This window comes from Spermophilus citellus, assembly GCF_964194105.1.
Source record: "Spermophilus citellus genome assembly, chromosome: 12".
Lineage (NCBI taxonomy): Eukaryota > Metazoa > Chordata > Mammalia > Rodentia > Sciuridae > Spermophilus > Spermophilus citellus.
Genome location: NC_138198.1, coordinates 47,171,706 through 47,198,515, shown reverse-complemented (window position 1 = coordinate 47,198,515; position 26,810 = coordinate 47,171,706). Strand labels below are relative to the sequence as shown.

Genomic DNA, 26,810 nt, shown 5'->3' with positions numbered 1-26,810 from the left:
TCCACCTTGGCCCTGTTGACATCTTTGTCATGTGTGGGGGTGGGATGGGGGGGCCGTCTGTGCATTGTAGAACGTTCGACAGCATCCTCGGCTTCTATCCTTCTGGGATTCAAAAGCACTGGCCCACTAAAGACAAAACGTCCTTGGGGGTGGTGGGCAAAGTAGCTCCCTGTTTGAGGGCCACAGCTGAGGATAAGTCTTGGACCTGTGTTATCATGTGCAATCATGATATATGAATAAATTATTTGAAACATAAAAGTCAATAGGCTTTTTATAGTAGGATATATATTTTTTTCTCTGATAGAACATAGGTAAGAGCCTAGGAAATGTCACTCAGTGTCCCTCCACTCTGGCTAGTTTCTCTGTTAGGGGTATTAAAAAGCAATTTTGAAAGACTATGGGTAACATACTTCATAACCATACTCAAAGATCAGGTATGGAACACATGGCCCCACCCCACCCCACCCCATGCTAACTTTCTCTTTGGGAACAAAAATGTGAAAATACAGATGAAAGACAAGCTCACCTTGGAGACTTCCTTCCCCTTCAGTTCTGCTCCTCCTCCTCCCACCTAATTGCCCTGGGTTTCTATCGAATCTCCTTTTGCTAGGGTGACTGGGGAACGGGTATTTTAGAGTATGTTTTAAGGCATGTTAATCTCTCTGAGCCTCCAGGTCTGCCTGTGTAACTGGAAAACATTAACATACACCTTGCAGGGCTGCTTAAAGCAGAGGCTGGCAACTCTCTTCTGTGAAGGGCCAGATAGCAGATATTTTAAGCTTCACAGGCCACCTGCTATCTCACTTGCATATTCTTTGTTAGTGTTACCCCACATCCCAGTCCTTAAAAAATTTAAAAACTCAGGTTTGGAGGTTTCAGTATAACACTGACATCAACCAGGGCTACTGGTGTTGGCTTGCAGCATCCTGCCCTCCTGGTTAAGCATGAGGGTATCTATGCAGGTGGTTAACAGACACTGACAGGGTTCAGGATATGCTACCCTCACTATGGCACCTGAGCATTTGTGCATACAGCACAAGCAAGAAGTTCTCTCTGACCTCATACCCTTGTCCCCTGGAGAAAGTCGCTGAAGAACTCTGATCTTCCTCTGATGAAGGCCATAGGACCCTTAGAAGAGATGCCCTCCCTATATCTGGAGGAAAGGAATGTCCCTGTCTGAAGACCAGAGACACAGAGGATAACCTGAACAGTCTCTGTTAAAATCCACCATTAGGTCACTCCCCTTCTGTGCATTCATACTTCTTCACCATCACCACTCTCCACCATCACAGGCAGGCATAACGTAGATTTTCCTTGGTTGTTTGGGTCTTTATTCTGAAGGCTCCTGTGTCACATAAAATTTACACTTTAAAAAATGTGTGTTTTCTCTTGGGAATCTGTCTTTTCTGGTAGGAATCTCAGCCATGAACCTAGTGATAGGTGAAAAAGGAACTCTCTTCTCTCTATCAAGAGCCCATATTAACCTGTCTTCTAGAAAATAATTTTTAGTAAATGAAACTAGAACATGGTGAAAAAAAAAGACTGCAGATGGTGATGGAAATACCAATATTTCATCACCATGGCCACCACTAGGATGGTGGCAATGAATCTTTTCTAAACTGGATGAAGAAGTAGACAGGCCTTCAAGCTTTTTTGTCCATTCTCAGGTAATTGTCCCACACTCCTTTTTATTAACATAGTCTTAGTTCAGCAATTAGAAAGTCCAATACCTAACAATCATCAAAATTCCAAACCATTCAAACCAAGCCGTCCTCTACTCCCTCGAATAGGTACTTTCCAGAATGAAGTTGCTTGGGGAAATGGGCGAGGGAATCTTTCTGCGGGCACCTTTCTTCCTGCTCCCTCCACCCGGGTCCTGGCTTGGGTCAAGGTGGCAAGGGAGGAGAGGCAAGCAGGAGTGACAGCTCTTACTTGCTGGACCACCTGTGCTTGCTGGGACTGCTTGGGAGTTCAGAGCAGTGTTTCCCACTTGTGATTCACCAAAGCCAACTCCTTCCTACTCTTTGAGTTCTGTGGATTTCTCATGGCTCCCTTGACCTGCACAAATTTCAATTTCCACGGATTCTTTTTTAAGCCCAAAGCCATTGGGCAGTCTAGATTCAGAATCTCATCAGTGAAATTTACTTGCTCTGTCAAGGGGCCCAGGCAAAAGTGAAGCCTCCTTCCCGCATGACATACATTTGAACGAGGCTAAACACGCAGGCATCCTTTGACACACCAACCAGAAGTGCAGGTGGATCCAAGACAGGAGTATGCTTGGCTCCATCACCAGAGCAACTTATTGATTCTCCTCTGACCCTCTGGATTTCCTGAGCAGGAGAACCTTCCATCTCACTATTTATTAAGCGTCAGTTAGCCCATAACAAGTCCTTTGTATCTTCTAAATTGGGGTCCCCTGAAAGCTTCCCCAGAATGGTGTGGGATGAGAAGATAGCAGATTTCTCCTAAAAAAGGGAGCAGAGCACACTCATTATCTTTCCATAATATTCATTGAGCACTTAATGTGTCCAGATGCCCATTGTTCCAGGTGCTTAGGTGCACCAGCATGGAGCTCTCCCTTTCGCGTGATGACTGGGTTTCTAGTGCCAACAGTTTCATATAAAGAATATTTTCTCCATTCCCACTTTTCTCAGAAGTGAGAAGAGGAGGGAATTTTGGGTTGCAGCATGGAGTCCAGGTGAGTTTGTGGTAATTTCTGCATATTACCAAGATAGTAAATAAGCTTCACTCATAATCCAGAATCCTGGTTATCACACAGGTGGGAAATGAGGCAGGTAAGACCCATTGTGACACTGAAAAAGCACTTTAAACCTAAAAAGAAGTTCTAGTGCTGAGAATTTTGGTGTCATAGAAAGCAAATGAAAAGGAGCTTTAGGTGGCTTAAAGAAACACAGATTCTATGTGCTCCTCACAAGACAGTCACTCAAGCAGAGGAAGCCTGGATAAAAGATTACAGAAACATACCCCAGGATTTAAAAGAAAAAAAAAAAAAATATATATATATATATGTATGTGTACATAGTGCTAAATTTTGCAATTGACCATCTTAACCATTCTAAGTACAATTAGTGGCTTTAAGGGCAATCAAAATGTTGTGTGACCACCAGGGCTTTTTTGTAAACTGGTGAGCTATATTGATAAGCTCAACCATCCCTTGTAGCAATGAGTTGCATAGGTTTCTTTTCTTGATCTGTTTTGAATTAAATAATACAAGGGGCAGAGGACAGTGGATAAAGGCATGAGCTTGGGAGCCAGACTGTCAGGGTGTTATGAAGCCTCTGTCACTTCCAGCTGCCCCCATGGCCCCACCCACTTTCTCTGGGCCTCTCTTCCTTCCTCTGTATAAGGATGATGAAGGCAACTGCTTCACAGCACTGTGGTAAGGATTAAATAGCATGTGTGAAGTGCTTGGAACAGAGCCTGACCCTACAAATGGTCAATCAATTTTAGTTATCGTTGGTAAGTGCAAAAGAGTTGCTCAAGTAGTTGAAAGCTCATTCATTTTTCATATAAATCTTCTTCAAAAGTGTTACAATCACTTCGTTCTGCCTTGTTCACTATATAAGCCTTTTTTGAATAGCCATTTTGTGCCAAGGCATTTGTACTAAGCACTGGGGACAAACTATAAAAAGTACATGATTATAAATGACCAGCCCTCAAATAACTGCTCAGAGAGCCAAGGAGGTGGTGGGGGGGCAGTGAGGACACGGACTTACAGGAGCTCTACACTATCCAACAGTGCACCTGCTGGGGCGTGGGACATGGGGAAGCACAGAGGCTGCCCAGAGGACTTAAAGAATACTTTAAAATCTGGTTACCTTAATGTATCAAAAATCTGGTTATTAAAGTTATAATTAACCATATTGAAAGAGGATCTTCTGAATCTGTTTCCTCATTCTTTACTCCTTAATCCACAGACATGAATGGCCCAGGCAGCAAACGTGGTACACAGCCTGGGCCATGATGCGCTGGGAATTGCACCAAGGCCTTGGTCCATGCTGGCTGAGTTCTTTACCCCCAGGACTATAGACTTTTCTAAGATATTCACAGCCATCACTTTAAGTCCCGATGATTGCAGCAGTTACCACACAGTAATGCCCAGTGGCTCACTCAAACACATCTAGAGCTGATTTCTCTTAAATGACATTGAACTGCTAAGCTGTTAAGCTACCGAGTCTGTTTTCTTGGAGGGAGGAGTATTAGTCGTTATTTTCCAGTCTTGATCCTCTGTTTTCATTTCCACATTTATTATTTGTAATCTGCTGTGGACAGGGAAAATGAGTAAGCATACTTATGTATTAGGATTCTACTTAAAATCAAATGCAATAGATCTGGTGGTGGAAGCATTAGGAGGTGGATTTTCATGAGGTTCAGTGTGTGGGGTTGGCTGCAGTGGTCTTGTAAGAGCCTGATTTGCTCATTTCCTGGTTCTCAAGTGGCTGTAGGTTGCATTCAATGGAATAGCAACTTCCTCATAGTTGAATGACCTAATTTTTTCTTCCAGTGATGTTTTTTTTCCAACAGAAGGCACTTTTCTTTTATTGTTTTTAGCGTTTCAGTGTGAGGTAGGCTTGTTGAACTTGGCCATTTATACTTTTATCCTATCACCAGTTCTTCATTTTTAATACACTTGAACCCTATTTTCTCTCAGCCTTCTTTTTCTTGACAGTCCTCATGCTTAAGTTTAATATGTACAGAAGTTCCTCCATCCTATTGACTTTCCTACTTGCAAAATCAATCCAGTACACTCTTAACTTCCAAACCCCAGCCCAAATGATCCAGTTTGAAATTTTTTCTTACAATGAATCATCTTTCCCATGCAGGATTGTTTATATCTCTGTACTTTCATAACATCTTTCATCCTCTTACGTAATTCAGTCTATGTAACATGTTTGTCTATGTGCCTATCTTTGTGGTTGTACTATAGGTTTTCTGAAACCAGATCTACTTCTGTATGTTCCAAAGTGCATTACTAAAAATTTGTCACTGGCTAATTGTTGATTACATGAACAGATGGTGTTTTATTTTTGGCACCCAATCCTTTTTGATGATACCCATCACTTGTAGGACCCCTCATCCACCCACTCACCCACATACATATATACGCTAGCACACACTTGGCTTATGACCATATCAAAAATTTTTTAAATGGCATTAGCTTACGCCTACTTACGTGAGCCTTCCTGTACTTAGGAAGGCTTGTGTATGGCTGCAGTTTATAACCCTTGGTTTTGCATTTCAGTAACTAATTATCTTTTGGAGTGCAGTCTGGGAAGGGAAGGACAGGTGTGAGAATTCCAGAAACTTCACAGATTAGAGGTCAAATTCCAAGATGTGGAGATAGCTAGCATCTCTGTCCATCAAGCAGTCATTCCCTTGAAAAGAACATTTCTCTTTCTTTGAGGAATTGCTATTTACTCACAATAACTCTGTAGTTTTGTAAAAGGCTCTTCAGCAACTGGTCAGTGGCTCACCACCCAGGTTGGGGACAATCACAATTCTTTCCTGGAAATTTTAGTCTGGAAAAAGGTGGGGTGGGTGGAGGTGAGGTTGGTGGTCTAGTGTAAGCTTGCAGCTCATTCCTCTTCCTGTCTAAAGGGAGCCACTTCTATGGCAGAGGCCCCATGAAAGAGCAAAGGAGCCCGCAGCAGCCAGGATTCGGGCCAGCACACAGCTGAAGCCAGGCTCTCACATAGCATCGGGATTTGCTTCTTGCTTCAGAGTTACACTCTTCTCAAAATATCAAGTGCCAAGGTGGGTGAGATCGGTATCCTGGAGAAAAGTGGGCATGGAAAGGGGAAAGAGAAAGCAAACTGTCTAGTCCCTTGCCTTTGAATGATCCTAAAGGGCACCAAATCCTTGTTGAAACTTTTTCCATAGAAGGGTTTGTCTCAGTCTGGCAAGTTCTCTGTCTCGTCAAGTAATACTTGGCTCTCCAAATTCAGGGGGAACATAGTTCTCTTTGTTGTTTGTATAGAACTCTATCAATAAGTTTTAAAAAGTAAACAGTCTTTCTTTTAAATTAAGAATTCAGTTAATATTTACTAACTTAATATGTATTTACTGAGCTCATGCTATGGCAACATCATATTAAGCATATGCTTCAGAGACAAGGGCCATTTAAATATAGATGGAAATCAAGTGGCTTGTAATCTAGCACAATAGGAGAAAAACTCAGATAAGTGCATATCTAACTCCACAGCCTAAGGCACAAGGTAAGAATCACTTAATCATTTAATGTGTGAGTGTGGACGAAATGCAGATGATTTTCATTTCTGGGGACTCAGAGATGGCTTTATTTGAGATCTTTCTAAGGCCTGGATGGCCCCATCGAGGTGCATTCTGGTGTCAGGAAGCTTCAGGATATCCAGCGCACACTGCCATTCCCTGGATTTTAATGTCTTCACGTCTCTGATGTGAACAACACTTCCCAGGTTCAAGACCCCTGGGGAGACTTTTTAGTAAAATGCAATATGGTGGCTGGGGTTGTAGCTCAGTGGTAGAGCGCTTGCCTCGCAAGCGTGAGGCATTGGGTTCGATCCTCAGCACCACATAAAAATAAATAAATAAAACAAAGATGTATCCTCCTACAACTTAAAAAAATAGAAAAAAATGTAATATGGTCTTTTACAAACCAAGCATGCTCTCAGAATAATATTTTATTGTTTTGAAGTTCTCTCAAAATGTTATGGGGGAGTGAGAGGAAGTGTTTTGGTAGGAATCAGTACCTTTGATTATGCTTATATTAAAAGTTTAGGCATCAGCAAACTTTCAGAAATGACCTCAGGTTCTTGGATAAAAGTCAGGTCAAGATAAGGAAGGAAGTGGATAGGGACCCCCATACCCTAATAAGGGTAGAAAGGGGACTGGTCAGCTTAGATTTGGAAGCCTCTATGAGTGGGAGGGCCAGGTGGAACAGAAAACAGTGGAGAAATGCAGGAGACAATGCTAGAAAGACTGAGGGAAATAGTGGAACTGACAGGTGCTAGTAGGTAGTGTAAACTCACAGGGGGATTTTGACCAGCAATGGGATTGATCAGATATAGGGATTTCCTATCCATACTTAATATCAGTGCCTTCCTCAAGATCAGGGTGTTCATTCTGACAAATGTCTTTGGTGAGCACAAGATCAAGGTCATGGCAGACTTTGACCTCACTTACACATGGAAGCAAATGACTAATTAGTTAGCAACTGCACAATGCTAAGAGAATAATTTTGGCTAATTCAGTTAAGCAATGGAAAAAATATTTTGTGTCACATGGAGCATATTTCTGCAGATTGTGTTCCCACCTGGGAACTTCAGCTTAACCAGATGCACGGTGTCTGAAACACAGAGGCTGATGAATAATTTCCTGCTTGATGGACTGGATTAGTCAGACATTTGTTGAATAAATATTGGCTGAACATTACTCTGGCCAGGCACGCTTCTAGGCACACTTACAGAGTTATGGACAAATTAGTCTTCAATGGGGTCAGAGTTCTTAACAAAGGTGCTAAATGAGAAAACAAAGAAAGCAAATTATACAAGATATAACTGTAGATATATATGAACACAGAAGTAAATGTAAATGTTGAGTTGTAAATGAAGCGAGAAAGAATAATGCTAGGTCAGGATTGGACTTAAAATAAGAGTGGAGGATTATATTTCAGATAGAAGAACTTTTTTGGGGATAGGGTACAGGGATTGAACTCAGGGGCACTCAACCACTGAGCCACATTCCCAGCCTTATTTTGTATTTTATAAAGCACCTTGTTTTTGCTGAGGCTGGCTTTGAAGTAAAGATCCTTGCACATCAGCCTCCTGAGCCACTGGGATTATAAACATGCACCACTGAGCCCAGCTAGAAGAACTATCTGATGAGGTACCACTGAGTGAAGTGCAGGATGAGCCATGAGAACTGGAATAATTTAAGAGGGGCATCTTTGGGTATAGCAAAGGCATAGTAGGGAGGGTTTAGAGAAGTTTTCAGAGAGGCAGTCAGGGGCTAGCTGGTATTTTAATATTACACTAAGAGTGTCAGGAAGCCATTGACAGGTACTGTGCAGGAGTCTGACATGATGGGATTTCCATTGAAAAAGGTTACTGTGGCTGCTACAGGGTTTGGGTTCTAAGGTAAGAAGCAGAGGGGTCAGTTAGGAGGCCCTTTTGATAATTCTAATGGTTTGGTAATCCCGATGGTATTTTAAACTGGGATGATGGGGATGAGAGGAAAAGTAGTGAAAATTGGCTTATATTTTGAAAATATACTGGCAAGATTTTCTTTTATACATTGAATGTATGATGCAAAAAAGAAAAGTCAAGGATGACTTCTGGGATTTTTGGCTTGAACAACCAGGTGTATAAACAACTGGTTTACTGACACGATGAAGACTGGGAAAAGGTTTTGAGGTGTTTGCTTTTGGACCTGGTTAATTAGAAAGAGCTGTGAAGACAATGGAATAGTACTCAGCCTTAAAAGAGAATAAAATCATGGCATTTGCAGGTAAATGGATGGGTTTAGAGAATATAATGCTAAGTGAAGCAAGCCAATTCCAAATGTTTTCTCTGATATAAGGATGCTGATTCATAATGGGGATGGGGGAGTATGGGAGGAGTAGATGAACTTTAGATAGGGCAAAGGGGAGGGAGGGGAAGAAAGGGGGTATGGGGGTAGGGAAAATGGTGGATTGAGACAGACATCATTACCCTAAGTACATGAATGAAAACACGAATGGTGTGACTCTACTTCGTGTACAACCAGAGACATGAAAAATTGTGCTCTATTTGTATAATACGAATTGAATTGAATTCTGCTGTCATATATCACAAATTAGAATAAATTAAATTAAAAAAGAGGAGTAGCTGTGAAGAATATAATTTGATACATGAATCAAGAATTAAGTGGAGAGTTTAGAACAGGAAATAAAAGTTGTGAACTCCTCTGCACATGTCACTGGGTTATCATGTGTGGCACTGCTTTGGTTCTTGTGCCTAACAAAGCTATGTTCTGCATTGAGTGGTGCTAATAGCACAGATTCCACTTCACGATCCTCTTTAAAACTCACCCTCTTTCACACACATGACACAATCTCATTGTTCTACAACAAAGGTCTTAGTTTCTTTTCTCTCAGGTATCTGAAAGCAACTTAGAATTCTGAGTATTGTACTCAGTGGCCACAGAGACAAATGCATGTGTCCCAAAGGTGCTGACTGAACAATTCTGGAACATCCTGAAGAGTTAAACTTTAAGAATTGAGGGCAATTCTTAAGAGTTCTCCAGGCTAACTGCCACTGCTTGGAGGGCACATCAAGGTCATCACACCTACTTCAGCTTCAGGATAATTGTGAAAACACTCAGACCTTCAGTAGCTTGGCTTGTTTCCTATTTAACATGCTTGAGCTGGCTCCAGGGCCACCTACAGGAGGTGCATTCTGAGGAAGTTGAAGATGAATATCCTACAGACATCCATTAATACCACCAAGAACTTGCTGGGACACACTTGCTTCAGCCCCCAACTCTCTCCCCTCCTTAAGACACTTCTAGAAACTAAAGGGGTTAGACCTCATAAGGGAATATTTCATCTGGTGAGGGGCACACTGTACTATGTGTGTGTTGGGGTGAGAAGGCGTAAAAATGGAGACTTTTCTAGCATTTGTTGCACTATCATTATCTTTCTCCTCATTTATGTAGGTTGAGACAGGTTTAAAGTAGCACTCAACATTTGTTCAAACTTAATTTCCCATCATCTATTCTTTTCTTGGTGGGTACACATTGGCTACTGGTGCTCTGGTGTCCTGTCATTCCCCTGCCCTTCTTTATCTGGCCTCCTTGTCTCTGTCATTTTTCCACCTGGGTGCCAGCAGCTGAGCATGATTCATCTTTTCTCACTATTCCATATTTTACAACAGAGGGATAGTCAAAGGTCACAAGGTGGTTTTTCCTGATCATTAAAGCTTTACTGAGTTAACTGAAGGTTGTACACATGTTTCCCTTTTTTTAGGGAAGTCAGCTTTGGAGGTCATTGAATCTGAGATAGAATGATTTCATGTGATCCCCTACCGTATCAAAGAAACTTGTGACTGTAGTTTACAATAATTTATTATGTATCTTTAAAATATTTTTTAGTTATACATAATATTAGAATTCATTTTGGCATAACCATAAAACCACAGAATAAAACTTGCTCTAATTCAGTCCCCAGTACTTTCCCTTTTCCTCCCTTCCTCCCTCCCCCTATTCCTTTTCCTCTATTCGACTGATCTAAGAAACTTAATTTTATCTTATTGGAGTTACTTATTCTTCAGAAACAATCAACTGAGAGGACATACCTAGTCTTGTGGTCCTTTCCTCCTCTGTCCAGTTTCTGTGTTGACTGAATTACTCTATAAGGTTTGTGCTGTGGGAGGATTAATCTTCCAGAGACTTCAGTTTGAAGGCTCTCAGGCATCAGGGAGAATGCCCTTGAGGGAGAAGACTGGAGACCCAGGAGAAACCGTGGGTGAGCAGGTGTTATAGTGCTTTCCATATGAATTTAGACACCTTTTTAATTTAAGAAGTTTTGATCAAGGTTTATGATTATCTTAAGGCTTACAATGATTTTAAGAAGGTAATATACAAATTTATGCAACGTTATTTTGACAAGTGAGGACCAAAAATGAAAGCATATTAACAATCACATTTCTCCAATGTGATAAGTTCCTAGGGCATGCAGGGATTATTATTTCAAAAATGTGCTTGCTGCTTGTCACTCAGCTACCAAAAATAAGCTCATCTGAGGGAACTAAGTGCAAGAGGACATTCCGGAGACGATTTCATCTGAGGCCATTTGTGACAAAGCATTCTTGAATTCTTTTCCTACTTTCCAATCAAACAAATTTGTTGAAAGAGCCGTTATTTTTTTAAAAGTCAAATATGCTTCTTCCTGCCAAACCATGTAATTGAAAAATTAACTTAGGCTGGTAGTTCGCCTCACCATTTCAAAACATCTGTTAATGGGAATCAGTGCCACCAAACAAACCATCTACTACAACACATTTTAAGAGGCAGAAGAAACAATTGGGGGAAAAAAATCATTGGTGTTTGAGATGGTAAATCTGGAGTCAGGAAGCTCAAAAGTTCTTTGTTACAAGATCAGTGACCTTGAACAAGTTAGTATGCCTATCTGATCCCAGGGCGTCAGCTGTGAAATGCAGCCCCAAATGACTGTTCTGAGAGCGAGTCTAAGAGCTGGTTGTATCCAGGACGTTAAAGTGTTACATCAGTGAAAATCAGCATGGATTTGCATGGACACATTACAGTACTGAAATCCAGTGACTTCAGAGTTCACACTGTATGAATCTGGAATGCACTACATGTGCTAATTTTTCTCTAGTTCCCTGCAAGTGAGGGAGTTTATTTCAGAAAGGATCAGAGATGTCCCAGAGAGGTTTTGTGAGGTGCAGTTAGGGAGAAATTGGGTTTAGGGTGGGTGAGTAAAACCTGGATCCAAGGTTGCAACCACTTTTCCTTCCATCCTTTTACTGAAAGGAGGAAAAGTGACCACAAGCATCAAGATTCACTATTAGGAAACATTCCAAGAAATGATGACCCTGTGACCTCGTAGGCACAAGATACTTAGAAATAACCCAGGAAACTTACTGCAGGAGAGAGGGCGCGAGGAAGACCCGGGGATGAATCAGGGGCATGACACACAGTGGGAGGATAAATCTTCCAGTGACTTCTATCTGGAGGCTCTTAGGCGGCAAGGCGAGTGCCCTTGAGGGAGAAGGTTCGAGGCCCCAGAGCGATCACGGGTCAGCGGTTACTGTACCCGGGTGCGCGCGTCCTTTCCCGCGCCCCTGTTCCTCTGGCTCCAATGCTCCCAGAACGCAGGTCTGGCGCGCCCCTGCTCCCACGCAGGTCTGGGCTCAGACATCGCGCCCCCACCCGGCCCGCGCTGCTGAATCCCACTTACCCACCCAATAACCGTCTCTGGACTGGCGGCCTCGGACCCCTCCCCCTTTCCCTGCACAAGAGCCGCAGTGCCGCGCCGTTTGGAGAGGGGTAATCCGCCCCGGAACCGACGTGAGCGGCCCCGGGGAGGGGTCGGTGGAGCCGCTGAGGGATCCCCCAATTCCAGCTGGTCCTCGCCGCGCCTCAACCCGGCTGCGCGCCCCCCGCCTCCCTCCCACGAACCGCCCCCGGACTCGGCGCGAGCTCCCTGCGCGCCCACTCCGCGGGCCCACCCGCCCGCCGCGCTGCTCCTCCCTCCTGCCCCGCAGCTCCCCCACGCCCCTCTCCGCAGCGCGGCTCTCACGCGCAGCCGAATTCGGCGCCGCCTCCATCAGAGCCGAGCCGGCGGCTCCGCGGAGCAGCCGCCTCTGCCGCCGCGCCAGGCCCTCCGCGTCCCCTCCCGTCCCGCCCTCCTGCCCTCGGCGCCCGGGTCCCCTTTCCCCACCCTCTTCCCTCCTCCCCTTTCCTTCCTCCCCCTCCGCTCTCTTCGGCTGCAGTCCGTGCCCGGCCCTCCAGCCGGGCCGGCAGGAGGGCGGCGGCAGCACCATGAGCTCTGAGGGCGGCCACAACCTCAGTCTGTGTCGCGGGGCGGAGAGCGGAGACGCCGAGCCGCCCCCGCCGCCCCCGGGAGAGCCGGCCCCGGTCCTCGCAGTCCCGCGCTACCTGCCGCCGCTGCCCACGCCGCCTGTGCTCCCTGAGCGCACGGCGGGGCCGGATGACCCGCCGGGGGAGGTGTCCCCGCGGCGCAGGGGCACGGACGAGCTACCGCCGCCGCCGCTGCCCCTGCTGCCCGCCGGCCAGGAGGTGTCGGCGGCTGACGATTCTGGGGAGGGTCCGAGGCACCTCCCCGAGGTGTCTGTCCCCGAAGCGGCGGAGGGGAAGGGCGGCCCCGGGGAGCCTGAGGCCGGCGCCGGCGACCAGCCCGAGACGCGCTCCGTGTGCAGCAGCCGCAGCAGCAGCAGCGGCGGCGGCGACCAACGCGCCGGGCACCAGCACCAGCATCAGCATCACCAGCCCATCTGCAAGATCTGCTTCCAGGGCGCGGAGCAGGTAAGGCCCGGTGGGACTCCAGGGCAGCAGCCAGTGGACTCGGCCAGTGTCTGGACGGCTCCCGCTTTCGATGGTTCAGCACCACGGACAGCGCACCCTCCCTTTTGGCCGGTCGGGTCTTGCCTTCTGAGCAGTGGCTGCCTTGTGGTTCCCCTTCCTTTTCTGTGGAAGCTGATGAAAATGTCCCGGTGGTGAATATGGGGCTAATTTGCTCCACACTTTTTCTTCACCGCCTGGTTTTGTAGTTACACGTTCGTAGGGTGCTTTAATGATATTGTAAGGCCATAAGAATCTCTCGTGAACTACTCAAAGGATTTTGGTTTGTACCTAGAAGCAAAACTATAAAATGTAAGGTGAAGTCCATTAATGTACCCTGAGACCATGACTGGAGTTGAATCATGTCACAAGAGCAGGTTCTTTTCTTATTGAAGATTTTGGTGGTTGCGTCTTACTGATGTGAAAAGCACGTTACAGTTCTTTCAAGAGAGATAGGAAAGTGCTTTGAAAGAAAGGCAACTTAGCCAACAGAGTACTTTATATCTTGTTAGAAACAGAATTCTAGAACACCATTCAAGGTTCATGCAAACTTATATGAGAGTGATCATGCACAATAGAGGATAATATCTCTTTTACAAAATGTGTGGGCTGAGAAAACATTAGGCTTAATATTTTTAAAAGTAAGGAAGTTGTATAAGAATATGCATGCTTTCAGGGATATAGTGCCCTAAGTCAATATTTATGATGCTACATTTAGAAAAAGTAAAAGCATAATGCTATTGCAAGCTGCTTCCTGGGATGCCATGCATTTCTTCTTTAGCAATGATTAAGAATAACTACAGAGGAAATGCATCTGACCATCCACTTAAATGTTATTAAGGAGATTTAATAGTACAGCTTTCCCCCAAGGGTATTGGGAGCTATATCTTGCAGACACTGTGTATGTTAGTAGAAACATTTATGTCATAACTCTCAGCAATATATATGAAATAGCTTTAAGACTTTAGTTTCATTCCCATCAGAGGTATAAAACTTTAATTTGCTTTTCTGGGATAGAGCTTGATGCTTGCATCCTTCTGGGTAAATGACTTTGAAAGAAAAAAGAAAGCAAGCTTTGTATTTGTAAATAAAGACACAAACACAAATATTCCTATTGACCTTTTTCTGTTCCAGGGAGAGCTATTAAATCCCTGCCGATGTGATGGGTCAGTTCGGTACACACACCAACTGTGCCTGCTAAAGTGGATCAGTGAGAGAGGCTCCTGGACCTGCGAGCTCTGCTGTTATAGATACCGCGTGATAGCCATTAAGATGAAACAACCTTGCCAGGTAAACATGACATTTTGTTTTTCCAGAAATAATCTAGTTAACATGAGTGCACTTGAGTTTAGTTATTACTTAGGATATTTACTTATGCTACTTAAAACATTTTATGCAAATTGCAGTAAAACCAAGATTTAGAATTTGTAGAGATGTGCTTTGAGAAAGCAATTACATTTATCTGAGAAACTCAAAAGACATTTTAATCAAATGGTTTTCTCAATAATTTGTTATTTGCTGACCAAATTGAAACCACTTTTGTTTCTAAAAGATCAAGTTGGTAAAATATCGTATGTCCTATTTAAATCTATTTTTACTAATTAGAAATGTTACACAATGTATCTTATTAATATTTTGTTAATGGGTATAAACAGTGATAAGCCCCATTTATGGAAAGCAAAACTTTACTACTATGGAAACTTTGGTTGAACCTATCAGTTCTAATCTGAATTACTCTTTTCATTTAACCAGGCTTTCTTTTTTCATAGAAGATTTTTTTCACAGTTAAATTTTGGCCATTTCATTTTTTGCTGTATTCAACTATACAGTGGATGCAGAAGTATTTCCAAGAGTTACTTTCAATAATACTACTGGTATCACATATATTATTAAACTTTTGTATAAAATCACATAACAACAATGTACACAAATGCCCTGGGGGGGGGGAACTATTTCTTTTTTTTTTTTCCTGGTGCACCTGATTGGGTTCTTTGAGTAGGCTGGTAGAATGTAAAACATGGAATGTTAAAAATGACATTTTAAAGAAAAGTAGGGTAACATGTAAGTGATAAGGTCAGATAGTGAGATGGGACTGAAATTAAATAGACAAATGAAAAAAGTTAGTACAGAGACAAAGGAGATAATGAGAGGAATAGGAAGAGGGAATTGAAAAGTTGAGAGGGGGAAAATGCAATAAAATCCTGTTTCTATCTAAATCACCAAATGTGATTTGCATTGAGTAGTATAACATTATAGGAAATTGTAGTGTTTCCAGAAAGAAATTTGAGCTAAAATATTGCTGCATTAATAATTTAAATTTCATAGTTTTTAATTTGCACATCCTTCGTATAGTTTGCAATTTGCGTCTCTGGTAGTTGCCATTTAAGGCATGACTAACAAGCATGAAATAAAAATATGAATTTTCTCAAGCTGACCTGAGGCTTTTAAATTATTTGAAAAGAAGAAGCATGACTAATTTGGATAAGTGGTGTTATCATGCTGAAGATAGGTGCAAGCCTGACACATTTCCCCAGAACTTTAATTGATCAAACTACTTGGAGATCAATTTAGAGGTCTATCATAGTTGTGTTGAAAAACAGATGAAACCATGTCCAAAGGTCAGGACGTGGTTAATGTAATTATATCTATAATAGCTTATGAATACAAATATATGGAAAGATAAGAAATGAGAGTTGCTGTTGCTTTGGCAAAAAATGTCTAATGAGAAGGACTATGGTCAGAAGCTCAAGGGTTGAAACAGAATGCTTACTCAGTAATTTGAAAACTTCAGCTTATGAACATTACATGTTAATTCATTTGGGATAATTTGAAGTAAATAGAAATAGGTCCTTGAAGAACATTTAAAAATGGAACTAAAAGGCTGGGGATATGCGCTTGCACACACACACACACACACACACACACACACACACATACACACACACACAAATTGTATTCCTATAGCAAAAAAAGAATTGACTACTGCTGTCTTTTACATCATTAAAAATACTCAATGATTATTTTAACAAAAGCAGATCTTCAAACTATGTTGATATGGACCTCCTTCTCCCCACAAAACCCTCTAACTAATCCACTCTTACTAACACATTTAGCAACACATTTTATTATGACATATATAAATAATACTGGGATCAGTAGGTAACCTGATCTGATTGTTGCCATGAATTGTGAAATAACATACAGAAACAAAGTTGATATGAGTTTGATAATAGCTTCTATCATACCAGAGATGAGATAACTTTTCAGGACTCCATTATAAATAAAGCATGGTGCTCTCAATAAACAAAAGAGTTATAAAGTTCCCCGAGTGGGTTCTTATACATAGGAGTAGTTTATACTCAGTTGCTCAGATCAGGTTTGGCCACTTGCCTGACATTTCTGTTGTGGATGATAAAAAGCCCGAGCTTCTTATCTTTTTCCCTTGCCAGTGTAAGTCCAGAGTTTCAGAATTAGCATTTATCACATTCATGTTGCTTTGGTAGGTAGGTAGGTATCCACTTCCTCATGGTGAAGAGTCCCACAGAAGCATATTTATGGCCCTTCCCTTCACTTTCCATCTCTCTCTGTCCCAGGTATAGAGCCGTCCCACAACTGTGAGCAGGTATTTCCTTGAATGTAGAGAAAAATAGAGAATAAATAATAATAAGAAGAGATAACATCTAAGGAACATTTACTCTGTGCCAGGCACTGTTCTAAGTGCTTTATGGATACTGCTGTTTAGTCCATGTAGCAAATCAGAGAGGTGAGGAATATTATTATCTCTATTTTACCCAAGTGGAAACTGAGGCTCAGAAAAGGTCAGTAACTTCTACTAGGTACATACCTAGTAAAGGGTAAAACCAGGATTCAAGGTCAGTCTGGCTCCAGGGGCCATAGCCATTGTTACTGTTCTAGCAAGTGTTCTTCTCAGTCTACTCCTAGCCTTCATGATGTTTCTGGGTCTATCAACTTGTCTTGTTTAAGACTGGTGAGTAGGAACTGTGTCTCTAAGAGGGTTTGACAAAGTCTATGGCTGCCTTTTTCTGAATAACAACCACTTGAGTTCTTAATAGTTTAAACAGAACCATTACTTATTAACTGTGTGTTTGTATTGACTGAAGTAAGCTGGGAGGTTCTGTTCCACATGTGACATCATTTGGCGCTGTAATCCAGAGGTCTGATTGGCTGGAGCATCAAGGATAACTCACTTGGTTGACTTGTTCTTGGTACTGATTGTTGGTTTGGAAGCTCCCTGGAGCTGCCTACTGGTGCCTCATTTGTCCTTCCATGCCATTTGTGCTTCTCAGGCTGTGGTAACTGGATTTCAGAAAGGTGCAAGTGGAAGTTACAGATTTTTTAAGGCTCAACCTCTGAAGTAACATGGTTTCACATCTCTGCATTTTTTTGTTTAAAGCAAGTCATAAGACCAACTCAGATTCAAGGGAGTCCAGTTTTTCTTTTAAAGAGAATGTCCATCCTTAACTCATCATAGGAGATAGCTTTTAAAATGGCTCCTTGTGCTTGCCCTGGTCTCTGTGTTTGGTCCACTGGCAGACATAAGCATAGCTGCCCTACTGAGGGCATGTATGGGAGGTGGACTCAATCAGGATTTTTGATGCCTGTCTTCAAGCACTTTAAGAAGTGATTATCACTGTGATTTATCCCCTGGTGCTCACTGGGAGGTGGGGATAATGAAGGGCAAGGAGCCAGGAAGCAGGTGTGTATGAGAGAAGCATGCTGCGGTAGGTCTCAAATCTTAGTTTTAATTATTTTCTCTCATTGACATTTGAGTTCTTTTAGAAATGGGGTCTAAAACTCTCCATTTCATTGGATTTTAGTAATGCTCATTAATAAGACCCGATAGAAAGTTAACAGATGTATTTTCTACAACATATTTAAATCTTAATTGTTACATCATTAGCTGTAGGAGTTAATTAAATCTGAGGTAATTAAAATGCATTTACCTTCCTACCTACTTGCAGAATCTATTTTATTTATTAATATATCTAAATGATACATTAATGATATTTCGAGAGTAAAGGATAATTCTATTTCAAATCTCATAGTACGGTCTATAATTAGTGAGATGCAAGAACATATAAGATCAAATTTATTCTGAGATGTTGGTTACATTAAAAGTCAATTAAACCATATTCCAGTTTATGAAGCTTTTAGTAGTTTATCAAGAGATATGGATCTTTGAAGAGGTAACATTTACTAGATAAATCATTGTATAGGAAACTTTCAACTTGCTATAAAAGCAGACTGCACTGCCTACAAATATAAAAACATGTAAATGTGAAGTAATAGCTGTTTCTTTAGACCAGCTTCCTAGACTCTCAGTGCTTCAGTTAGCTCATCTTTATATAGGATAATGACACCAATCTCATACATTATTTTGAGGATTGGAAACACACGTGAAGAGCTCAGAATGGCACCTGGAATGTGGTAGGTGCCATCTGACTTTTGGCTGTGATTATTATTACTTCTCCTCACCTAGGGAGTGGGGACCTTCAGTTGGCCCCAGTTCACAGGTCCTTCATGTTTTCTTCAGTCTCTTGTCATCAAAGTGACATTAATGATCCCTCTTTCCATGTCATTTAAAGTCTTATTTTATTTTTAATTGACAAATAATAATTGCACATATTTATAGGATACGAGATATGTCAATGCATATATACTTTATAGAATATTAAGTCCTACTAATTAGCATAATCATCACCTCGAATAGTTATCAAGTCTTTGTGGTAAGAATGCCTAAAATCTTCTCTGATTTGAAATCCGCAGTACATTACTATTAATTACAGTCCTTGAGCTGGGCAATAGAGCCCCAGAACTTACTCCTTTTCTCTAATTATAACTTTGTACCCATTGACCAACATCTCTCCTTTCCCAACCACTCCAGCCCCAGTCTCTGGTACTGACCATTCTACCTTCTACTTCCGTAAGTTCAACTTTTTGCAGATTCCACATCTCAAGTAATATTATATTGTTATCTGTTTCTCTGTGCTAGGTTTATTCCAATTCACATAACGTCCTTTAGTTTCATCCATGTTATAGCAAATGACAGAATTTTGTTTTCTTTTGAAGGCTGAATCGTATTTTCTTGTGTCTAAATACCATGTTTTCTCATCCATTCATCTGTGGATGGTTACTTAGATCATTTCCAAGTGATGCGTGTTAAGAATCCAGTATTGTTCTTTGTCTTTAGATTATTATCTCTTGCTTTTTGGGGGAAACCCATCTCAGTTTCAGATCAAATTAATTATCATAAATAATTAATGGACCAGCAGGTATAATGAGATGTAACGTAACTTATTTCCTTTCTAGTTGTCATTTCCCATGGGTCTTCCTTACATCCTTCTGAGTCTTCCCATAATTAGAGTTATAAGGTGCTTTTAAATGTGGCGAGATTCAGGGCAGCACTATTCAAAGTCAGGCAGCCATTGCTTGTTTGTACTTTGCAGTGGGCCCCTGTTGGGTGGGATTCCTGTGACCTCTCAGTAGGGGAGGCCAGAGAAGCCTCAGAGATTCCTGGAGGGCAGCATGGCCAGGGGGAGCTAAGTGTCATTCACAGAGAATCACAGTGTCCCCAACTTTCCTTCTTCCTCCTTCATTGCTCAGAGTACCCCAGGAAAGGACAGTAATATCTACCTGCCTTTCCTGCCTGGGGAGGGATCAAGACTTCATGTGGGACGTATACCTTTGTGGGTATCAGGCCCTTGGCCACTTTTACTAGCCTGTAACATTTTTATTAGCCTTCCACTACTGCTTGTCCTTTAAACATTTATAATGTGCTCTCAGCAGCAGGTCGTCTTATAGCAGAAAGAGTGACGGAAGGGCTCCTAAGAAGGAGGGTGACATGAGATGAGTTTTCATTTTTATCCATATTCTTAAACCTTGAGATTCATCATGATAGATATAAATTAGAGAGGAATATAGTGCCAGCTGGGTTTGTCTTTGTTATCTTTCTAAGGTAGAACTTCTGGGCTTACCTGTATGGCATTTATAGAACCTTAATTAGCTTTTGGAAGACTCCTGTAGTCATTATTTTCCAGGACGACATGAAAGAGGTATCTTCATCTTCAGAACTGATAGCATGATGTAGTTGATGCACTAAGAGGAGCTGAAAGATTATTGAAATTGGCTGAGATTTTGAAAATGTGTGGATAAAACACGAGAACTGTAACTCCATCAGTACTGCATGCTGTCTTTTGAAGTAGTTCAAGGCCTTTGCACTTTTTGGCTTAAAAATTCTCAAAAATGTCCACATGTGTGCCCTTGTGACATGGTGTGTTAGCTTTTCATCACTGTGACTGAAATGCTTGACAGACACAATGTAAAGAAGGAAAAGTTTATTTTGACTCATGGTTTCAATCCATATTGCTTTGTGCCTGAGCATCATGATTGAAGGGTGTGGAGAAGGAAACTGTGTAACTCATGGCAGCTGAGGAGCAGAGAGAGAGAGAGAGACAGGTGAGGGAGGGAAAGGGTTGGGGACAAGAAACGCCCTTCCACTGTGCCCTAGAGACCTACTTCTTTCAACCATCCCCCACTGCTATACTTTCTACCATCTCCCAGTAGTCCATCCACCTATCAGTGCATTCATCCACCCCATGAGCTCAGAGCCCTCATGATCCATTCACTTCCCCAAAGCCTCACTTTGAAGGTTGCTGCACATGAGCCTTGGGGGGACATTCCAGATCCAGATCATAATACATGGTGAGCCGCCACTTTGACTTTTTCTCTAATGGTTCTTACTGATGTTCTTTGTGGTTTAAAGCTGTTGAGAAACTGAGGGGTGACTTTTCATGTCCACACCTGAGTTAACTGAAAAACAGTGCTCAAATGCAATATTTCAGTGTATACGCTGGCGTGTCTTATAGTGAACTACAAATGTCAAAATAAAGAACACATCACGAGGCAATTTCCCTGCCTTAGAAATTGTTTTTGTTTCATTTGCTTACTCATTTCCCAAACACATGAATCTGCGATTGACTCACTAGAAAAGATTAATGATTCTCTACTGAATGAAATATGTAAATTAATTTTGTATACTACTGTAGCCACTTTATTTACTGTATAGGCTGTGTGTACAGTAATTTTATAACTTGTCCAAGAGCCAGATAGCTCTGAGACAGGAGAAAAAGGAGGTAGGGAACATTTTAGGCCTTGTATTCTGCCGTTTCTAAACTTTATAGAACAAGACCTGGGGACAGTTAGACCCCATTGGTTCTACTCCAGAGCATTCTTCTCCATACACATCTGTTTTTCTACTTTTCTCTTCTTTGTTTCCTTGGCCTTGCATCCACCTGCTTGCAGGAAGGAAGAATTTCCCCTTGAGTCTCCTGAGTTGAAATGGGTAGACCTACTGGTCAAAGCAAGTAAGAGTAGCAAGACACTTTGGCAGTGGTTGGATGGAGGAACATTGTCATGATTCTGTGTTTTCATTTGATAACATTTAACTTCTTTTTTTTTAAAAAAAAGAGAGAGTGAGAGGGAAGAGAGAGAGAGAGAGAGAGAGAGAGAGAGAGAGAGAGAGAGAGAATGAATTTTTTTTTAATATTTATTTTTTAGTTCTCGGCGGACACAACATCTTTGTTGGTATGTGGTGCTGAGGATTGAACCCGGGCTGCACGCATGCCAGGCGAGCACACTACCGCTTGAGCCACATCCCCAGCCCCATTTAACTTCTTATTTACATCTACCGTCAACAAACTTGTTCTCTAAAGGGCCAGATAGAAAGCCCTTTAGGCCTTGGGGCCATTGTAGCCACTCTCCTGGCAAGGAGGCAGCCACAGACACTTATAAATGAATGAGCATGGCTGTGTTCCAGTACAGCTTTAATAATAGACACTGAAATTTGAATTTTACAAAATTTTAATGTGTCAAGGAATACTATTCCTTAAAAAGTTCTTCCCTGCCACTTAAAAATGTAAAAGTGTGAGGGCTACGCCAGAGCAGGTGGTGAGCTGGACTTGGCCCAGCGGCACTTGGCAGTAGTTTAAACAAATGGAACATTGATGTTGACTGAGGTGTTTCATGACCTCTTAGAAAACTACATGTGCAAAGTGTCTCTAAAGTTTTTTTTTGTTGTTGTTGTTTGTAATTTCTACTGAAATCATGATGAGCTTGCATTATTTTAAAAATGGTGGCACTTGAGCTCCATGACAAAATACTATTTCTTTTTAATATTAAATATTTAAATCATTGTTTCATTTGGTTTCTTGGTTGTGTCAGACTCATATCCTCAATTCCCAGGAGTAGGATCAGTTAAGTCAGAAGCAGAAGGCAGGGGCATGTCAGAATGAGCTCTCAGTGTCCTTGGAACAGGCCACCTCTCATCTCAATGAGGCCTGGAATGCATTGTGGAGAATGTTGGTGTAGATTCTCTTATGTGCAGATGTGATTGGCATACCCTCTTCTGAATGTCTTAAAATGATATTATTTCAGTTTGCTTAGGGTTTCTAACCTTGCTTGCTAAATGGGTAAGTATAACAATAATTGGGACAAATTTTAGACCAAATTTAAAAAAAAAGCAGCTCAATATTGCTTGAGATTCTTTTTCTTGGTCACATGGTAGGTATCCAGTGAATATTTGTGGTATAAATGAATGAGTGGATGTACAAGTGAATGTTTTAGCGAAGGGCCCAGAATCGTGGAGGTCATGTTATTTCTGCAGTGAAGATGCATCTTAAGAAGTAATGCATTCATTACTCATGTATTAGCCATCCACAAGCTGTTAATTTTCAACTTGTTTTTAAGTTTATCTTTTAATAATGCTATTTAGAATTTGCCTGGGAAAATATATTCAGCTTTTTAGACCACAGTAAAAATCCTTTAAAAGTAATTCAGAGATCTCTCTTTTTTTTCTTTTTTTTTTTAAATGGACTTTTATTTTGTTTATTTATTTATATGTAGTGCTGAGAAATGAACCCAGTGTCTCACACATGCCAGGCAAGCACTCTACCACTGAGCTACAACCCCAACTCCTCAGGGATCTATTTTTAAAACCTAAAATTAAAAAAAAAATCTTCCAATGAGATATATCTGCTTTTTTCAGAACATAAAATGTCATGAAATAAAGACTTGGTGAATGTGGAATTATCCCTGTGTGACACATTTGCTTTCTTGAGATTGTCACTGGTTGAAGGGTTTCATGTAGCATTTGTGCAGGGAATTTGAATAATTTGTTGGAAATTTTACTGTATGATCATGGTATGGCTGAGCTACTGAGAATGTCTACTGGTTATAATTTCTTTTTGGGGTGAAATCTGCCACCTGGCTGAAAACAAGGTGACGTTTTTTGATAAGTGGTTTGTACAGTTGTAGCACCGCTTTAGGAATGTGGTGAACACATACTCCAACCCAGGGAGATGGAGCAGAGAACAGGCTCTTTCCTCCTTGCTCATTTCCTGCCTTCCCTTGGCATGTAGCTTTGCTGGGATGTGACTGATGTTTTGCTAAAGGGATTGGAACAAAGGAAACTAAGCTTCCTTCTATTTTTGGACCTTCTATGAGTAGAATGGGATGACTTGGAGGGCAAAATGAGAGCTCCTCTGACCCTGCAGAAGGCAGGGAATGGGCTGATGAGTAGATAATCGCCTATGATTACCAGTAAATGGATGACAGCTCAGAGGATGTGGCCAAGAGAAATTGCATCTTGGCTTGTACTTGCTGTATCCTTGGGTATCAGACAATGTCTTCCTCGTGAGCATATGCCATAATTCAACAGCTGTTTCACATGATTTTGCCAAATGAAGTTTTATCTAAGCAGAGGTGGACTAGAGACAGTTGCACACACACGCACAAAAGCATTTCCATATAGGCAAAGTCCGTAAGGGTACTTATTGAAGAGCCATTTCTTACTCCATCCCTCCCTTAGGTATATGATATGATGCGAAAACTCCCATCTGATAACCTTCTCTCTTTTCAGTTTTTTAAAATTGGTTCTTTTTAGTTACACATAACAATATGATTCGTTTTGACATAATTATAAGAGCATGGAATATAATTTGTTGTAATTTAGTCCCCAGTACTTCCCCTTTCTCTTTCCTGCCCCCTCCTCCTCTTTCCTTCCCTCTGGTTTACTGATCTTTATGCTATTTACTTATTGTTTTTTGAAAATTAGCCTCTTGTGGTTGTGCGTGATGGTGAGTTTCACTGTGGTGTATTTATATATGTACACAGCAAAAGTCCGGTTCATTTTGCCACCTTTTCTTGTCCCATCCCTCCCCCCTTCCCTTCAGTCCCCATTGTCTACTCCATTGATTTTTTCTTCTTCTTTTTTTAATCCCACCACCCCCTCATTTTGGCTTTGCTTCAGCCTATCAGAGGAAACATTCCCCCTTTGGCATTTTGGGATTCCAGTTTTTGTCTCTTCAAGTTATTTCATTTTGATTGGTGACACTTGGGCAATGTGTCCTTATTGGAGTAATAGAATTCTGTTGTCTTAATGGGCATTTTAGTTTTGCTTCCCTTTTTGGTATGCTAATTATGTGCAAGTGGCCAAGAGCTTAATTCAGGCCCAGGATGCCTGTCCATAAGCCTCTAGCTCTTGGAATAAGAACCCTCTGGACACTCCTTTGTTATATATGGTCTTGCAGTTGTGCCAAATGTCATCTCCCTATTCAATTTGTGTCACGACATTGAACTGCATAATAGTTATGATGAACAGGGAACTATTTCAGGAAATTTACAGAGGCTTGCCTTGGTTTGTTCAATCTGTTAAAAAAAGATTCTGGGAAAGATAGAAACTCTAACAAATATCAGGGGATTTTATTTATGTTCTTATGGAAGAATATTTCATAAGCCACAGGAAATATGTTTGTCTTGCTCTCTCCCCCATCTTCCTTGCTAGCATTAACTTCTCTACGTTAACATTTGAAGATATTTTTCGTAACTATGTATGCAGATGGCCTCTCTATTAATTTTTAAAAATAAAGGAAATACAAATATTGTAGCTACAATTAACTTTGCCAAAATTTGCTGGGTAGCTATGCATGGAAAACCCTTAGATGTTGACACGTTTCTCAGTGACTTGGAGGAAGCACTTAGGGTGAGGGATAACTCTCCCTATCGTTCACTGCCTCCTCCTCTGACCTGCCACTACTGGGATTGAAGGTAATATCTGTTACAGAAAAGGAAATTTCAAAAAGAAATATGCACTTTATTTTGAAAATGATTAGGGCTCTGCTAAAGCAAACTTCAGACGAAAAATGTCAGCTTTCCCTTCAATAACCTGAAGGGAAAATTTACTGCCAGGTCATGATTAATATATGGAGAATAATATTAAAACAAAGCATGGCAGTGGATTATATATGTGATAATTTTGACCTGGAAGGTGGCTTTATTCACGTTCATGGATAACCACAGAACAGTTCATCTTTGCTCTTTCTTACTATCAGCTATGTATCAATACTGCTTTTTAAAAAAAAATTATTAACTCAATAGATTAACCACTGCTACATAATAAGCACTGTTCTAAGTCTTGAAGTAACAGATTTGGTGAAAATAAAGTAAGACCCTTGTTCTAGAATTTAAGATTACTGATGGTGAGGGACAGAAAATAAGTCAGCAAATAAATATAAAAATTAGGTAGTTATAGATAGTGTAATGACTCTAAAGGAAATAAACTGGGTGCTGGGTGTGATGATCAGTTTTATGTTGGAGAGTACCCTAATATTTATTCAGACATTACTCTGGGTTTATCTGTGAGTAAATTTCTATGGAGAGATTAACAATTAAATTCATAGATTGAATTAAGCAAATTGTTCCTCAGATGAGGTTGGGCCTCATCTAATCTGTTGAAGGTCTGAATTGAATAAAAAAAAAAGGCAAACCCTCCCTTGAATAAAAGGGAGTCTCACTTCCCTGTCTGCTTGCTAGCTGGGACATCGTTTTTTTTTTTTTTTTTTTTCCCTTGCCTTTGGACTTGAACTGAAACACACTTATTCTTTGTGGGTCTTGAGCTTTCTGTCCTTCAGGCTGGTACGCTTTCAAAGCTATACTATCAGTCCTCCTGGTCCTTAGGTCTCACGCTTGAACTGGAACTTCACCATTGGCTCTCCTGGTCTGTAGATTGACAGTTGTAGATACGGGGACTTGTCAGCCTCCATAGTAATGTAAGCTAAGTTATTATAATAAATCTTTTAATAAATGCATGCACAGGCAACACGCGCGTGTGCGCACGTATACACACACACACACACACACATAGATCCCATTGGTCTGTTTCTTTGGAGAAATATGACTAATGTACTGGGTGATTAAAAAGGATGTGGTAAAGTGGACCATTTGGTACTTGACTGAAATTTAGTACATCCCTATAAACTCATGTTACATCTAGAAATATTTATAGATTTTTATGTATGATTGATTGGTATACATACATATATTTCCTAGCTCACTCTGTTGAGAGGGCCTAATAATAGTGACATCTCAGTAATAATCTCAGCTAGGGCCAGATCTAAATAGGTTTCATTACTGTTCTGCACTAAAAGGATACAGTCACACACAAGATGAGACTGAAGCATTGTGTAGTGCTGGAAAGTATAGATATGCTCAAAAAACCAAAAGAATGGGGGCATGTTAAAGGGACACAGGCGCCCACTGTGAAAGACCCCTCTATGAAAAAAGATTAAATAATTTAATCAACAATATTTATTATAATGTGGTATTGGATTATAACTCAACCTGTACTATAAACATCCATGAATAAATATTGATAT

The 26,810-nt window shown here is 41.2% G+C and overlaps 1 protein-coding gene across 1 annotated transcript in view; it reads left to right on the top strand.

Annotated features, from left to right (window-relative positions):
* Positions 1-12,540: 12,540 nt before the first annotated feature.
* Positions 12,541-26,810, top strand: part of LOC308631628 (E3 ubiquitin-protein ligase MARCHF11-like) — a gene marked incomplete at both ends in the record, with an annotated part of 89,268 nt that continues 74,998 nt past the window's right edge. The window contains 2 exons of the mRNA XM_081263007.1: positions 12,541-13,044; positions 14,215-14,370. Of these exons, the coding sequence (XP_081119133.1) occupies positions 12,541-13,044; positions 14,215-14,370 (660 nt within the window). The remainder of the gene's footprint in view (positions 13,045-14,214; positions 14,371-26,810) is intronic.